Here is a 15,754-nt window from a genome sequence, read left to right as displayed (position 1 = left end):
TTTGTGAATGACAAATAAGACCTTCCCGGAGTCTGAGAAACAGATGCTCAATAACAGAGATACTATTAGAAGAGAATTTAGAAGCACATGAGGGAGATACGTATGCAGGAGAACAGGTAAATGTCTGAGAAGCCACGGAGAGGAGGGAGAGCAACAAAATAATACAGAGGAGTAGGGATATAGCAGGTGTACTAATCTTCAGAGACAGGTAATGGAGAGAGACAGAGGCAAACAATGTAGTGATATTTAAAGATTTTCTCTACCACAGTGAAAACTAGAAAGATTCTCTAACAAAAGCTGGAGAGATAACATTTCCTAACATAGGCGATCCCTCCATCAATATTTCTGGAATTTGCAACGCATCATTGGACTAGCATTGAATTCCAGCATGTCCAACCCTAGCCAATTTTTTGCTGGTCAGACCCTAGCTCAGGTGAACTTTCTCCTTCCCATCTTACTATTCTTAGTTCTGCTGGAGAACTCTAGCCAATCCACACATCCAGCTAACCAAGCAGGAAATGCTGGCAGGACTCTCAGCTACACAGATCAGCGGCTGTCTTTAAAAGTAAAGAAGCACGTACGCTATCACTCACAGGATGTTAGGCATTATATGTCTATTGGCACTGACAGCTTCCTCAGTGCTGTCCTCAAGATGATGTCTCATAGAGTGAAAGGGTACTTCAGTCTCTGTTTGCATGCAGTTACTTGCTCTTCTTCTCAGCTGTTGTGGTGCTGTCAGTAGTAGATCTATTACTGGGATGAGATCAGCTATATTTCACATTGACTGCTAGAGACGTTTTCTAGACATGCTCTATACACACACGTGTGGAAGGCTCCTGAGATGCTTGGGACTTTTGATACTAGTCTCAGTTTCTACTATGAATTTATTTTATTTTAAAAGGGTAGTTCTTCTAAATGGCTCACTGAAAATGTCAACTCGGTGTACTGTGGCAGTAAAAAATGCCCTCACTGTTAGGAATTAAAATGATTAAACGGCAAGTTATGATGTTTCTAATAAAGGCCTACAGAATATCCACACAGAGAATACTGTGTGAAATTCTTACTGCCTCAACTCAAAAAAAGGGATAGGAAAGCTGGAAAGGGACAAAACAAGATGGTGTGTGATTTTTCTTTTTGAGTGTAAGGCTGGATATAAATTAATAAATAACTTCTGAGGCAGAGTTTAAAAGACAGAGATGCTTTTTAGCAAATAAAAAGGATCACTGAGTGAGCAACAAAATAGGAGTTTGTAAAAATTGCTAATGGCTAGAAAGAGGGAATTGGAAAAGAATTATTCATTGGGAACTGAACTATGGGAAGTATTATGAGGTGAGCCAGGAGCCGGGAAAAAGGAGCTGTGAAATCAGGAATAGAGGTCAAACCACAATGCATGACCAGAGACCTAACATACATGAGAGCTTGAGAACCCCTTGCTGCTAAAATGAGGCTCCGCTAGAAAAGGAATCTCTTTAAACTTCTTCCTGCACAGAATATATTCTGTATCCCATGCTGAGGGTCCACAGAGGAGAAGAGATGCACACTCTAGCCTCTGTCGCCTGCCAGGGAACACAGGCCCCTGGAAGGCTACACCCTATGTCTCCCAGAAAGAATAAGAGAAGGCAAGTCTGGCCCCATTTATCAACCAAAGGAGGAGGAGCTGAGGGGAGCTTGCTTCTCCCCTCTGTCTGAAATAGCACTTGACTCCAACTGTCAGTCACCCTTGGGCCAGAGAGCCAAAGGGAAGTTGACTCTGGTCTCTGCCATCCACTGGGGTGTTTGTTCCACCTTCTGTCTCCCAGGAAGAACATCATAGCAAGGGAAAGACCAGACCAGTTTCATCTATCACTGCTACAGGGAGTTTCCTGCCAGAAAGAAATCTCTAACTGCCAGTTGCCCCCCAGATGTGAAGGGAAGAACACTCTGGCCTTTGCCATCAGTCAGAGGAGCAAGAGCTGCTGGGCCAGTCACAGCACCTTAATCCAGGCAAGGCCACCCACATAGGAAGATCCGCCTGACTCTAAGTGGATATAAATGCCTGGTTATGACTCAACACCTTGTTCTGGCATTGTCAAACTGTCATACTTCTTCTACCTTTTCCCTCAGTTCGTGTGTCCTGACTTTTCGTTTGTAAGCCTGATGGCAGAAGCCTCAGGTTTTTTTTTTAAACTGATGTGAGCCACTTTGGGAGACAATATTTGTCTGAAAAGAGGTCTAAGAAAATAATAACAATACTACTAATACTAATACGCAAAAGCAACAAACCCTCAGCAGCTTTAGGACAAATGAAAGGAAGCATTTCTTATTCCAACATATAACCAACCTATGAAACTCATTGTCATAGGACTGGGGTAGTATATAGACCATAACACTAGCAATGGCTACTAACTACAATTTTCATAAGCAAAGTTTCCTAGATGATGCAGATTGTGTATCATGCCCTTCCTGTGAACTTGGCTACAGTGTCTAGTTGGCTACTGTTGGGAGTGTTAATGATCTGGGATGCTGCCCCTGCGAGACTTATTCCAGGAACAGATTCTTCTCCTAAGGGTCCTCTTCACTTTGGAACCTTCTTCCCTCCTTTCAGCTAAGCCCTTGGTGCTTCTCATTCAAGGAAAACTCATAGAATCAAGAAGCTGTCTTATTCCAAATCAGACCATTTACCTAGCTACCTCAGTAGATGTCAATGGTGACTAGCAGTGGCTCTCCAGGATTTCAGACAGGACAGAAGTCTTTTCCAGCCTCACTTGGAGATGCTTAGGATTGAACCTAGAACCTTTTGGCATGCAAAGAATATGCTGTAGCACTGAGCTACATCCCCCACCCTTATACATAATGAATACACCTGAGGGAAAGCAGGGAGAGAAGACAGAATAAAGGCATCTCAGTCTCCCTTCCCTGGTCCCGTCACCACCAGTGATGTCTCTTTATGGCAGCCTTTTTGAGTGCATAGGAATTTACTAGCTTGTTCTCTGAGAACCCCTGAGACATAATGAAACATGTGTGGTGTATGCCAAGCACACCACTCAGCCCTAATGAAAACTGGTTTAGTATCCTTGCAGCAAATTTATGGAACTGTGACAGGATTTATTTTACCCAATGCAAATGATTCTTTCCTAATTTTACAAATAAAGATAGTGAAAGTTTTCATGTCTATAGCATCCTAAAAAACTAAAAAACACATTTGACAACCAGACAAAAGCTTGAGCTCTTGCAGTTCGGTTGATATCAAGCTATGACCTCACCCGGTGAGTTTAATTTGATCTTCCTTTGGTAATACTGTAACACTTGGTTAATGCATTTTGACGGGCTCACATATCATATATTAACCTTCCACATTTGCAACAAACATGGATTTAACCCGCTGGCTAATAATACCACTTATGCACATGGAAAGCGGAAGAGAGGGGACAGAAACTCAAGTTTTGCATGTATGCCAAGGCCTTACATCAGCACGTGGCAGAGCTGGGCAAACAATGAGTGTCCAGAGCATCCACTGCAGCTGATGCTACCACCCCTTTATTTATTTGTATTAGCAGGCAGAAAATAACTGTGCTCTCTGTCAGAGTTTTGCTTTCGCTACCTGCCCCGCTCCCCCACCAGCTCAGAGCATGCTGAAGTCAGTATTTAGTTATACGTATGCCTTCTGTCAAAAACAGCAAGAAAACCACCGGCTGCACGTGTGTCCTCTTCCAAAGAACCAAAGTTTCTTCTCTGGATTCCATGCAAGATTTTTGGACAATTGTGCAACATACACAGGAGTCTGGAATTTGCCCTACCACATTTTCAGCTGAAGTTAATGTCAGGTTACAGCAACATTAAGATATCCTGGCAGGCAGCCAATGCTCTTTTCTTGCGAGGTAAATTACAGATGGCGGTCACATCCTGCCTCCTTAAAAGTTAGAAAGAGCTGGCTGGCATGCAACAGTGAAATAAATAAAATAAATATTTCAGTAGCAAAGCCCTTTTGAGAGTGTTTCCAAAGGGATGAAATGATTTAAAATGTACAGGTTGTAAAATATGGATAACTAGAGGACTGGCACCTAAGACTCGAAAAGTGGAAATTTGCCCAAAAACTTGCTCCGACCATAATGCTGTGAAAATGGAGATGAAGCTAACACCAAGCGGTTCCTTCAGATGGAGGATGAATGACACCTTATTTAGAGATCAAGAGGTTATCAAGAAGGCCCAAAAAACCTTGAGAGACTATTTTGAGATAAATTTGAACACTACCACTGAAAAAAGAATAATCTGGGACGCAAGTAAAGCAGTTATGAGGGGGTTTCTGATTCAACAGAATACAATAAAGAAGAGAGCCCAAAATGGAAAAAAAGATAAAATTCTGGAAAAAATAAAGGAGGGTGAGAAGAAATTAAGAGCAAAACCAAAGTCACAAGAGATTCTGAGAGATATAAAGTTATACCAAGTGCAATATATGAAGATGATGAACCAGGAAATTGAATGGAAAATCAAACAAATGAGACAAAAGACATTTGAATCGGCTAATAAATGTGGAAAATTGCTAGCTTGGCAAATGAAAAAAAGACAAAAGCTCAATACTATCACTAATTTGGAAGTGGAAGGAAAGAACATTCATAATCCAGTGGAAATCAGAAAATGCTTCCAGAGGTACTTTAAAGAGCTATATACACAAGGGCCACAGAAAGAGTTTGATATGGACCAATTTTTAAAAACAAATGGATTACAAAAAATCTCTCAAGAAAATAAGATAATGCTGAATTATAAAATCACAGAACAGGAGATAGAAGGTGCCATTCAGAATATGCAGTTGGGTAAATCTCCAGGGCCGGATGGTTTAACCTCAAAATATTATAGATCTTTGAAAGATTGGTTAATTCAGCCACTGAAGGAGGTCTGTAATGAAATTTTGGAGGGGAAAAAAGCGCCAGAGTCGTGGAAGGAAGCCTACATTACACTTATACCGAAAACGGAGTCTGAGAAGACACAACTTAAGAACTACCGCCCCATATCCCTGCTTAATGTGGATTACAAAATTTTTGCTGATATTTTGGCTAATAGATTAAAAAAAGTATTAGTGGAAGAGATACATAAGGACCAAGCTGGCTTTCTTCCAGGTAGACACTTGTCTGACAATACGAGGAACATAATTAACATATTGGAGAAGTTGCAAGTGAACATTAATACTAAAGCAGTTTTAATTTTTATAGATGCGGAGAAAGCCTTTGACAATATTTCTTGGAATTTCATGAAGAAAAATCTTCGGGGGATGGGGGTGGGTCAAGGGTTTGAAAATGGTATAAGTGCAATTTACTCAGAACAAAAGGCTAAGCTAATAGTTAATAATGTGATGACAGAGGAATTTAAGATAGAGAAAGGGACACGACAAGGCTGCCCAATTTCCCCATTGCTTTTTATTTCGGTCCTGGAGGTTTTGTTAAATATGATTAGAAGGGACCGTCTGATTCGGGGTATTCAGGTCAGAGCCAAACAATATAAACTGAAAGCTTTTGCAGATGACCTAGTTTTGACGTTACAGGAGCCAGAATCTAGTACAAAAAGAGTATTAGAACTGATTCAAGAATTTGGTCATGTGGCAGGATTTAAATTGAACAAGTCCAAAACTAAAGTACTTGAGAAAAATTTAACACCGATTGAGAAGGAGAGGTTTCAGAAAGAGACTGGTTTAACATTAGCTAAGAAAGTAAAATATCTGGGGGTTAATATGACTTCTAAGAACTTAAACTTATTTAAAGATAACTATGAGAAATGCTGGACAGAAGTGAAAAAAGACTTAGAAATATGGTCAAATTTGAAGTTTTCCTTGTTGGGTCGAATTGCTGCTATAAAGATGAATGTATTGCCAAAAATGTTATTTTTATTTCAATCATTGCAAATTTTGGACAGGATGGACTGTTTCAAGAAGTGGCAGAGAGATATTTCTAGATTTGTCTGGCAGGGCAAGAAGCCCAGAATAAAATTTCAAATACTAACTGATGCAAAGGAAAGAGGCGGATTTGCCCTGCCAGACCTTAAACTTTACTATGAATCAGCAGCATTCTGCTGGTTGAAAGACTGGCTGCTTCTTGAGAACACGGACATTTTGGACTTAGAAGGTTTTGACAACGTTTTTGGGTGGCATGCATATTTGTGGTACGACAAGGTTAAAGCACATAAAGCATTTAAAAACCATATTGTCAGGAAAGCACTGTTCAATGTCTGGATAAGATACAAAGACTTACTGGAAAATAAAACCCAAAGGTGGGTTGTCACCAATGGAAGCGAAGGCTCAGAAAAAGCTCAATATGGAGGCCAAATGGCCAAAATATTGGGAAATTTTGGAACAAGAAGGAGATAAACTGAAATTGCAGAGTTTTGAGAAATTAAAAGATAAAGTGCGAGACTGGCTTCATTATTATCAAATAAGAGAGGCCTATAATTTGGACAAAAAAATTGGCTTCCAGGTGGAAAAATCAAAATTGGAAACAGAATTGTTAGATCCCAAAACTACGATACTTTCAAGAATGTATAACTTGCTGTTGAAATGGAATACGCAAGATGAAACGGTTAAATCTGCTATGATTAAATGGGCACAAGATATTGGTCATAACATTATGTTTGCAGACTGGGAACAGTTGTGGACCACCGGTATGAAATTTACGGCATGTAATGCCTTAAGAGAGAATATTATGAAAATGATATACAGGTGGTACATGACACCAGTCAAGCTTGCAAAAATATATCATTTGCCCGATAACAAATGCTGGAAATGTAAAGAAAATGAAGGTACATTCTTTCACCTTTGGTGGACGTGCCCAAAGATTAAGGTTTTCTAGGAGATGATCTATAATGAAATGAAAAAGGTATTTAAATATACCTTCCTGAAGAAACCCGAGGCCTTTCTCCTGGGCATAGTCGGCCAATTGGTGCCAAAGAAGGATAGAACTTTCTTTATGTATGCAACAACAGCAGCAAGAATACTCATTGTAAAGTATTGGAAGACACAAGATTTACCCACCCTGGGAGAGCGGCAGATGAAGGTGATGGACTATATGGAATTAGCGGAAATGACTGGCAGAATTCGAGACCTGGGAGAAGAGTTGGTGGAAGAAGACTGGAAGAAATTTAAAGACTATCTTCAGAAACACTGTAAAATTAATGAATGTTAAAAATGATGTTGGATTGGAAATAAGTGGCATTAGCAACAAAGTTATGAGAATATGCAAAAATGAATTGTTAAAAGATGAAAATATAGAGGTACAATATGTTAAGATATAGAGTTAAGATAAATGAAAGAGGGCAAGGATTTGCTGACTTGATTACTTAAATGGGAATACAAAAAGGGGAGGTGTGAGGAGGTGAAGGAAATAAGCTAACGAATTTAAAGTTACAAAAAATGGATTTGTTTTTAATTCTTTTTTATCTATCTGTTTTTTTTGTATTTTGTATTTTTGTATTTTTTATGAATTTTTGTATGTTTTTGTTTTTTTATCTTTTTCTTCTACTATGTTTCTTCTTGTATTTTCTAAACCTATGTTTTTGTAAAATCTCAATAAATATTTTATTAAAAAAAATGTACAGGTTGACAGAAATATCGAAGTGCTTATTTATACAGGCAGAAAATTAAAAGCAGAAAGTCCAGTTCCAGTTCCTTTCAGTTTGTTAGCCACTATGGAAATATTTTGAGATTTTGTTGGGATGAGGCAGAACTTCAATTGAAAAGCTGAAAATACATAATGTTTTGTACATGATCTTGTGTTTCTGGTAATTGTAAGGGCAATTATATATGCTAACCTCTCCTTCACTCCACTCTGCTTAAGCCCCAACAGCCCCAGAGTGACCTAATACCTAAAAGTTTACTTGTCATAGTAGCAAGCAATATTTCTCCTATCATGACACAACTGCAGCTGAATTTGTGTAGGTAGAAAAGCAACCCAATGAGTCTGGGATAAAGTAAATGTTTCCAGAACTCTATGTGCTGAGGAATTTCTAATCAACATCCCTTTTCATAGTAGTTTTCTAGGCTTTGTGACTTGCTGACCATAAAAGACTATGAGTGAAATCCAGCGTTGCATGAGTGGAAATCTCTTCAGCTTGCATGCAGTCACCATTGCATGTCAACCTATGTCAATGTGCACTGCAATGTTCTTCAATTCTTGGAAATAATAATTAAAGTTGTTTTTTTAGCTGAAGAATCCAATCCCAGTTAATTCTAATTAGCATTAATTCATGCTAAGTTAAATACATTTTATTTAGCCAATTATATTTTCAAGGCCTATAACTGGTGTCTTATATTTTCAAAGCTGATGAATTCTGATATTGTTTCAGGATTTGTGATGCTTCCACTTGATGTATCTGAACACAACTAGGACTTTTCAATCACAATATCTGAACTTTACTGTTACTAAAAACATAATGTCCCATACCTGGTACTGTTGTCCTTCCATGAACAGCAGTCTCATTAGACAGGAGATCTTTTGAGTTGGAAGTGAATGGTGATTGTCTAAATGTATCTTCAGGGAAAAATGGGCTAAGGAAAAGAACGATTTGTTTTCTTTTAAGCTGACATAATATTAATCAGAAAAAACACACACAGTAATGCACAATTAAATACGTTCTGATTACATTGTCACAATGAAAATTGCTTTTGAAACTCAAATAAAGACTAACCCTTGGAACAAAATTTCAGTTGTTTTACAAAATGACCTGACCATCACTCACTACTGAATTCTGCATTGTTATCTACGCAGCATTCCATGTATCAAAACAGAAAAACTGGAGCTTTTTGTACAAATACTTTGGAGAAAGAGACAAATGGTAATGGCTTTTGAGGTGAGACAGAGCTGCTCTCCTGATATTGGCATCACTTCTGCTTACTGGTTGGTGCAGGGCAATGTAGGCTGGGGTGGGGGGTGGGGGGCACCAGTGGAAGTGCTAGATTGACCATTCCACTGCACCTGCCCACCCCAACCTTGCTGCCATCCCATCACCATCCAGGTAAGATGCAGTGACCCCAGTGGCAGGTGGGTGGCCCACAACCACCACATGGGCCTCCCCTGACGTTAAAAGTCAAAAGCCCTCAATGCCAATAATATAATTTTGATGCATGGCCTCTATGTTTTCCCAGCTATTCCTTAATGAAGAACCACCATCTTTCGCTGGCTATGGTTAGCATTAGAAAAGCAGCATCAGCAGAGACATTTTAAGGAGACATGCATGTTCCTGAAGCCCAGTGATGTTTGCGCAAAGGAATTTCAGGACATGGCACAGTGTATCAGGTTTTATGGAGTGCCACATTGCAAAGAGCTCACAGTTCAGACATATGTTCCAGCAGCATGTCCAAGCCAAGTTAATCCAGCTGGTGTGGATACAGTAAATGTCAGTATGAAGACTGACACATCCTGTCTGAATATTCTTCTATAGGGAGGACAGTGCTTCTCCCTGTCCTGAGTGTCCCTTAGTGGGAGACTGATTTTCTCAGGAAAAATGTCTGTATCACTGGGGGAGCCTAAATGAAGCTAAGCATTCTCCTTACAGTTATTCCCCTCATCTCTGGCTGAGCCAATACATTCGGTTTCCTATGCAAGGAAGTTGTTTAGGTTGTGACAGGAAGACCTCGGAGCTCTAGGACTACAAACTGAGAAGCCGTGTGCCTTTTTACACAACTTATTTACTGACGGAGGGAAAATCAGTTCATGTTCAACCCAACAAGTAAAACTTGGCTCCTGCATGCAAAAGTTTTTGTGTGGATAAATTGACCTGAGCTATACATGGAATGATGGACTAAAATGATGGACAGGATTTCGCAATGGAAGAGACAGTGGTGTAGTGGTTAAGAGTGTTGGACTAGGACCTATGAGACCAGGAATCAAACCCCCCACGCAGTCATAAAGCTCACTGGGTTACCTTGGGACAACCACAGTCTCTCAGCCTAACCTACCTCACAGGGTTATTGTGAGGATGTGATAGGGAGGAGATGGATCACGTACACAGCTTTATGCTCTTTGGAGGAAAGGTGAGATATAAATGTAATTAAAAAATTAAATAAAAATAAAGGAATAGATAAATGGTTCAGAAAGAATGGATAATTCTCTTTGGTATACTGTACCCAAGTGTTTGGGGTGTTCAACAGATGGATTTCTGCTCATGATTGGGGGTCTACCTGCATGCTACTTTTGAGGACAATCAAGTCCCATATAATATCGCATGTTACTTGAGCATGGGTGCTCTGAGGCGCACTGTTCGCCTGTTTGTTTACACATGTGCTGAGGTTTCTCTGGGTGTGGTCATTTGCCAGCCTTCCACTTCCACTTTGTTTCTATCAGCCCACAGGAAAGGACGCAGCCCGCCTTTTGTGCAGAACTGCTCTTGCACGAAACAGCTCTATTAAAAATAAAAATTGCCCTTGCAGATAGATGAGGTGGAAAGCAGGAGGAAAGAAAGTGGTTGCCTTTCATGCAAGGGATCCAAATCCTGACCTGACTTGGACAGACAGACCCCCTCACACACTTTTTTTTTACTGCTTTTTTGTGCAAATCTGGTGTATCTGCGCACAGATACACACAGGTAAACAAATACCTGCTCACAACAGACTCCAGGTTTCCAGAATTTATGGTGGGTGCAGAAGCACTAATTGAGGGGTGGAGAAAATAACACACAGCAAGAATACATCTCATCAAGCTCTGCCTGCTAGTGCAGATAGGAAACATTGGGTTATTTGGGGGGGGGGAATCTAAGGTGCTCATGTGTATTCCCACAAAGGCCCAACAGACACAACCACCCACATGACCTAGAGGGGACACAGCCTTGGTTGACAAGACTTGCCAGGACACCTGGGAAACTACAGTCCTGCCTTGTTCTGCTAAATAAGAATAAGCAGAGGCAATGGCATGGGCCGCTGCTTTTTCCTTTTCTGTGTTTTGCTGAATCTAGAAGAGGCACCGATGAACTGAAGTGAGATCTCAAGGAAAGACCAGGGACGAGAGAAATCACTGCACTTTGGAACAACTCTGCAATAATCAAGCATGGCAGAGGCCAGAGGTGAAGAGGGACCGAGAGAGTGAGGTTTCATATCCAATGTGAGTCTCTATTACAGGAAGTAGGTACAGAGAACGTCTTTTTTCCCTTCCTGCTGTAGTTAACAATCCTATGATTTATAAGCACATCAGAAGTGTATCAACGCTGCTGCTGCTGATTTATTGCCTTAGCTGCCCTAATACTATGAGCTTATTGATTGAATTAATTTTTAATCACATGTCAAACAGAAATATATCAGCTTATCACATAGATAGCATGGGCATGATCATGCCAAACTTAAGCATTTTTTAAAGAAAAAAATTCCCCTGATTTCTGTGGGAAATATTTAGGTATGAGCTCATGAGGTCAATGAGATTTAAAAGGGCATAACTTTGGTTTGATTACACCATGTACGATTCTCCATCTGATACACTGCAGCATTTCAAAATCTGAAATAACATTCCGACTACACCAATGCCAAGTACCTGCCATGTTATAGGATGCTTTATCTGTATGGCCTTTGCAGAGTGCCCATTCAACACGCCAGTGAAGTGGACCAATGGAACAGAAAAACACCAGATAGTTCTAGGTAGGGTCAGTTCCTTTACTGACAGAATAACACAGTTCCACAGCTTTTAAGTTACATTCCATTGTAATATACTGTACAGTCATACCTTGGATTGAAGTTGCTTCAGGTTGAGCGCTTTCAGGTTGCGCTCCATGGCGACCAGGAAGTAACAGAACGCATTACTTCTGGGTTTCGCCGCTCGCGCATGCACAGATGGTCAAAATGACGTCATGCGCATAAGCGGCAAATTGTGACCCGCGCAGACGCTGGTTGAGTTTACTTCAGGATGCGAACGGGGCTCCGGAACGGATCCCGTTCGTATCCAGAGGTACCACTGTACCATCCTTCCAGCAGCATACAGTCACCTTGCAGTGCCCCAAACAGAATAGACTTTGGCCAAGAGCAAACTTGCTTCAACCATAAGTGTATTTATACTTGTGCTGAGTCACTCTCACATGCTTGCTGACACACTCTCATGTTTAACTAGGTGCAAGTGCAGGTGCAGGACAAACACCCAAAATTAACCAGCTAAATTAACTAAACCCTTTGACCTTTTTCTCTGCATGCATAAAAGCCCTTATACATCAACTTATCATGCTCTAACATGTATGCTGCTTACCTAGTTGTAGCTGTGATGGTGTTATCCTTAGAGTGATTGTGCTCTTTGCTCACTTTTTCTGCAGAGATATAAATTATTATTTTTAATTAGTCAAAACGAACAAAAGTATTCCTTTAAAAGTTCTAGTTCTGGCCATTTTCAGCTGAGGAAAATCTTATTTGTATGGCTTTATCAACTTATTATCCAAATATCCTCTCCAACCTCTCATTTACATTGTAAAACATGCATCAGTGTTTCCTTGCTGAAAAATTCCCCTATTCAATTTATGTGCTTTCCTTTGATATTATAAATTTGCTTGAATACTATGGGAAACAAAGAAATTGGCAAAAGGAAAACAAGGTGCCTTGGTGTTAGAACAAATGACTGCAAGGAAACTATTCCTATATTATTTAGAGACCTGGAAAGAAGCAGTTATCTGTGGCTTATGGCACCCATTGTAAGTAAGATATATGTCTCATGTCACACATACAGAGGTGGGGAAAGAAAAATCAAAAGTCATGCATGCTTAATTTTTCCTCTAGGCAATGTAGGAATAGGTTTTTGCCCAGGTAATTAACTGCTTTTTTGGAATGGAACTCCCTTCTAGTTTGTCATTAAGCATATTCAACAGATGACAGAAACTATTTCGCAATCTTCCTAGAACACAAATTTAAACTCTTCACATCCAGTTCAAATGTTGCAATCTTGCTGTGACTCATAACTTTATTGTTCAAAAGGAAAGAAGTTCTGTGCTCATGGTTTCCCACTGAGTGCCACAGGTTCAACAGGGCAGAAAGGACCACAGGATATGCTGCTGAACCTTTAAGAACAGGAACAATGGTGCATGAAAAGAAGTGGCACCACACAGATACTGGCAGTAAAATTGTGCTTATCTGTAATGCAGAGAGCCTATATGGTTTAGTGGTTAGAGTGTTAGACCTAGAACCTGAGAGCTGAAATCCCCACTTGGCCATGAAGCTCACTGGGTGAGCTTCATCTCTTGGCCTAAACTACCTCATAGGGTTATTGTGAGGATAAAATGGGGAGCATGAGAATCATGTATGCCACCTTGAGCTTCTTGGAGGAAAGGTGGGATATAAATGTAATAATAAATAAACTAAAATTAATAAGCAAAAGCAAACTTACAGCCTGAATACAATAAAGGCAACCCCCATTTACGCATGTTCAATATGTGTGCGACCGCACATATGCACATCGCGCCGAATCGAGAAGTGACCCAAAATGATCAAAAAAATGTCACAAAATGGGGGACGGTCAGGGTGTTTGCAGACCTTTTAAATGGTGTTTCAAATTTCACTGATGTGAACAGTGCCATGGAACATAACCCCTAAGTAACTGGGGATTTGCTTGTAGGACTTTCTTTCAAGGATGCTTTTAGGATTGCACCGTAAGTCTCCAGTTAATCTGCAACAGTATTTTTTTACTTTTTGCTACTGCAGTACTTACAAAGCTATTTTTCTAGATATGAAAGCTTTATCAGAAGCACATTTACTCATAAAAAGCCACACTGCATTTAAAAGGACTTATAGTACCATCTTACACACATCTACTCAGAATTATGTCCAGTGAATTCAATGGGACTAAGTTCTCAGGTAATTGCGTTTAACTGGGGTAGGCAATATGGCACCCTCCAGGTTTCCATTGGTCATGCCGGCTGCAGCAGTTGGCAGTAGAAGACCAACAATATCCGGTGGTCACCATATTGGCTGCCTGTGGTGTACAGAATTGTAGCCTTAAGGTCCTAGTAAGGACTTCAGCCTCAGTTCAACACATTCAAATTCAAAATTTAACAAAAACGAGGAAAGTAGACTGTAGGTATCCAACTACTTTATTTACCTGACAACTGAAAAAGTAGCTCTGAAGCCATCTTCACTGATATATCTTGGCTGAAGAGGTTTCTCTCAGGGAGCACTCGGCCTTCTGGTATCTTTTGTATGTGTTCAGTTATCTCTTGCCTGAGTAAAGTGCTATAACTGATGTTTTGGCTAGGTGAAACTGAGGCTTGGGAATCATGAATATCAACTTCCATGGGCTCTTCTTTGATCTTTATTATTTGAGATTCCTTGCAACTTTCCGCTGCAAATAGAAGAAAACAAAACAAAGCACCACAATTGCTTATTATTCATCTATTTAACATTTAAAATGTAAGGTGAGGCTATACAAGTCTTACACATTATTTTGCAAGAACAACAGTACCATGCATCACTACTAACTTCACATATTACCCAGCATTAAAAGAATGACTCATGTAAGTCAAAGAACTACAGCACCTATTTGTTTGCTTGTACTGTAAGTATGCATTGACAAAAATATTTACTGTTTATTTTTTTTAAAAAAACATCCTGCATCTTTTGGTAAAAATGAAAACTTTAAGAACTTGGAAACTCTAAAAGAAGAAATGCTTTCATAACAGAAACTGGCAACCATTAGGATTCATTGTTTTACAGAGTTACACTAACCATACATAACTTCTGTTTAAAACTCAGTTCACTCATTCAGTGTCATAGGCCTCTCACATTTAAAATGTATTTATTTACCAAACTTATTTGCTGATTTCCAGGCACAGTACTCAATTTGGATTTCATTCTTGTTACTAATAATAGCCAAGAATCTCTCTCTTGCACGTATTATTAAGTTCAGTAAAGGATGTCCTGTAAAGTCAAAGGCGGTTTTATGGTAGCGTGACCGGTTTGGCCACACTGGGCACCATGCTACATGAGGCGCTACAACAATGTAGAACAGAGTGAGAGAAGCAAGGGGGGGATGGATTTTAGCATTGTACAGGGTGATGCTGAAATGTGAAAGCCCAAAGTCTGCCACTGGCAAAGTGCTAGGTAGATTGATTGTACAAATAATAAAAGGAAACATGAGCAAATCTCTTTCGTCACCCCCACCAACTCATTCAATAGATAGGAATAAGATTTGTTTTAATTATAGCTATCGTGCATAATTCATCTTGGATCCCATCAGAATTTGATTCCCTCCCCTCAACTACGTTTCCCCCTCAGTGTTTTGAAGTCCTCTTCTTCATTCAAGGAAAGAACCACTTTTTCACTCCTGCTGCAGTTCCTGGACTGCTCTCTGTGGCTGAAAAATGCTTTGGTTTTGAGTGCAGGTGAAGTGACCGTTTCCTTTTGAAGTATTTGCTGTCCTTCACTTCAAAGAGATGTCAAAGGTTGAACTTCAAGAGAACTTGACCAGGAGACAAAAAAGAAAAGCAAAAGGCACCACATTGAAAGGCAGGTGGTCTGCTCTGAGACGCAACTCTGCTTTTGAAACCCTCAGCAAGGATCTGGCTCAGGATTCCTGTGGACACTGTCAATTAAAAATAATTATAAAGGAACCGAGGAGGGTGGAAGAGGGAAAAAGGAAGATGAAAGTATGGAAGGACAAGAGGAAGGTGCTCGCAGGAATGGGAATCAGGCTCTTCAAGCCTAGTGGTCATATTTTCTTCTGGGCAACCTCCCGGGTGACCACAAGCCACTGGAATACAGAACCAGAGGAAAAAGTGGGTACAGCAAGACACCTCTGATCCTCCATCCAGACAAGCCAAAGGAATTATCAGAGTTCAAGGA

General features: G+C 40.1%; 1 protein-coding gene across 6 annotated transcripts in view; it reads right to left on the bottom strand.

Annotated features, from left to right (window-relative positions):
- ZNF827 (zinc finger protein 827) overlaps positions 1–15,754 on the bottom strand; it is a 112,951-nt gene that overhangs the window by 23,738 nt on the left and 73,459 nt on the right. For all 6 annotated transcript variants that reach the window (XM_053403245.1, XM_053403244.1, XM_053403240.1 and 3 more), the window contains exons 6-8: positions 14,016–14,255; positions 12,180–12,237; positions 8,403–8,506 (exon numbers count right to left, since the gene is read on the bottom strand). In XM_053403245.1, the coding sequence (XP_053259220.1) occupies positions 8,403–8,506; positions 12,180–12,237; positions 14,016–14,255 (402 nt within the window). The remainder of the gene's footprint in view (positions 1–8,402; positions 8,507–12,179; positions 12,238–14,015; positions 14,256–15,754) is intronic.

Source organism: Podarcis raffonei, chromosome 9 (assembly GCF_027172205.1).
Source record: "Podarcis raffonei isolate rPodRaf1 chromosome 9, rPodRaf1.pri, whole genome shotgun sequence".
Classification (NCBI taxonomy): Eukaryota; Metazoa; Chordata; class Lepidosauria; order Squamata; family Lacertidae; genus Podarcis; species Podarcis raffonei.
The sequence above is the reverse complement of the archived record's forward strand: the minus strand, read 5'-3'. Positions and strand labels throughout refer to the sequence as shown.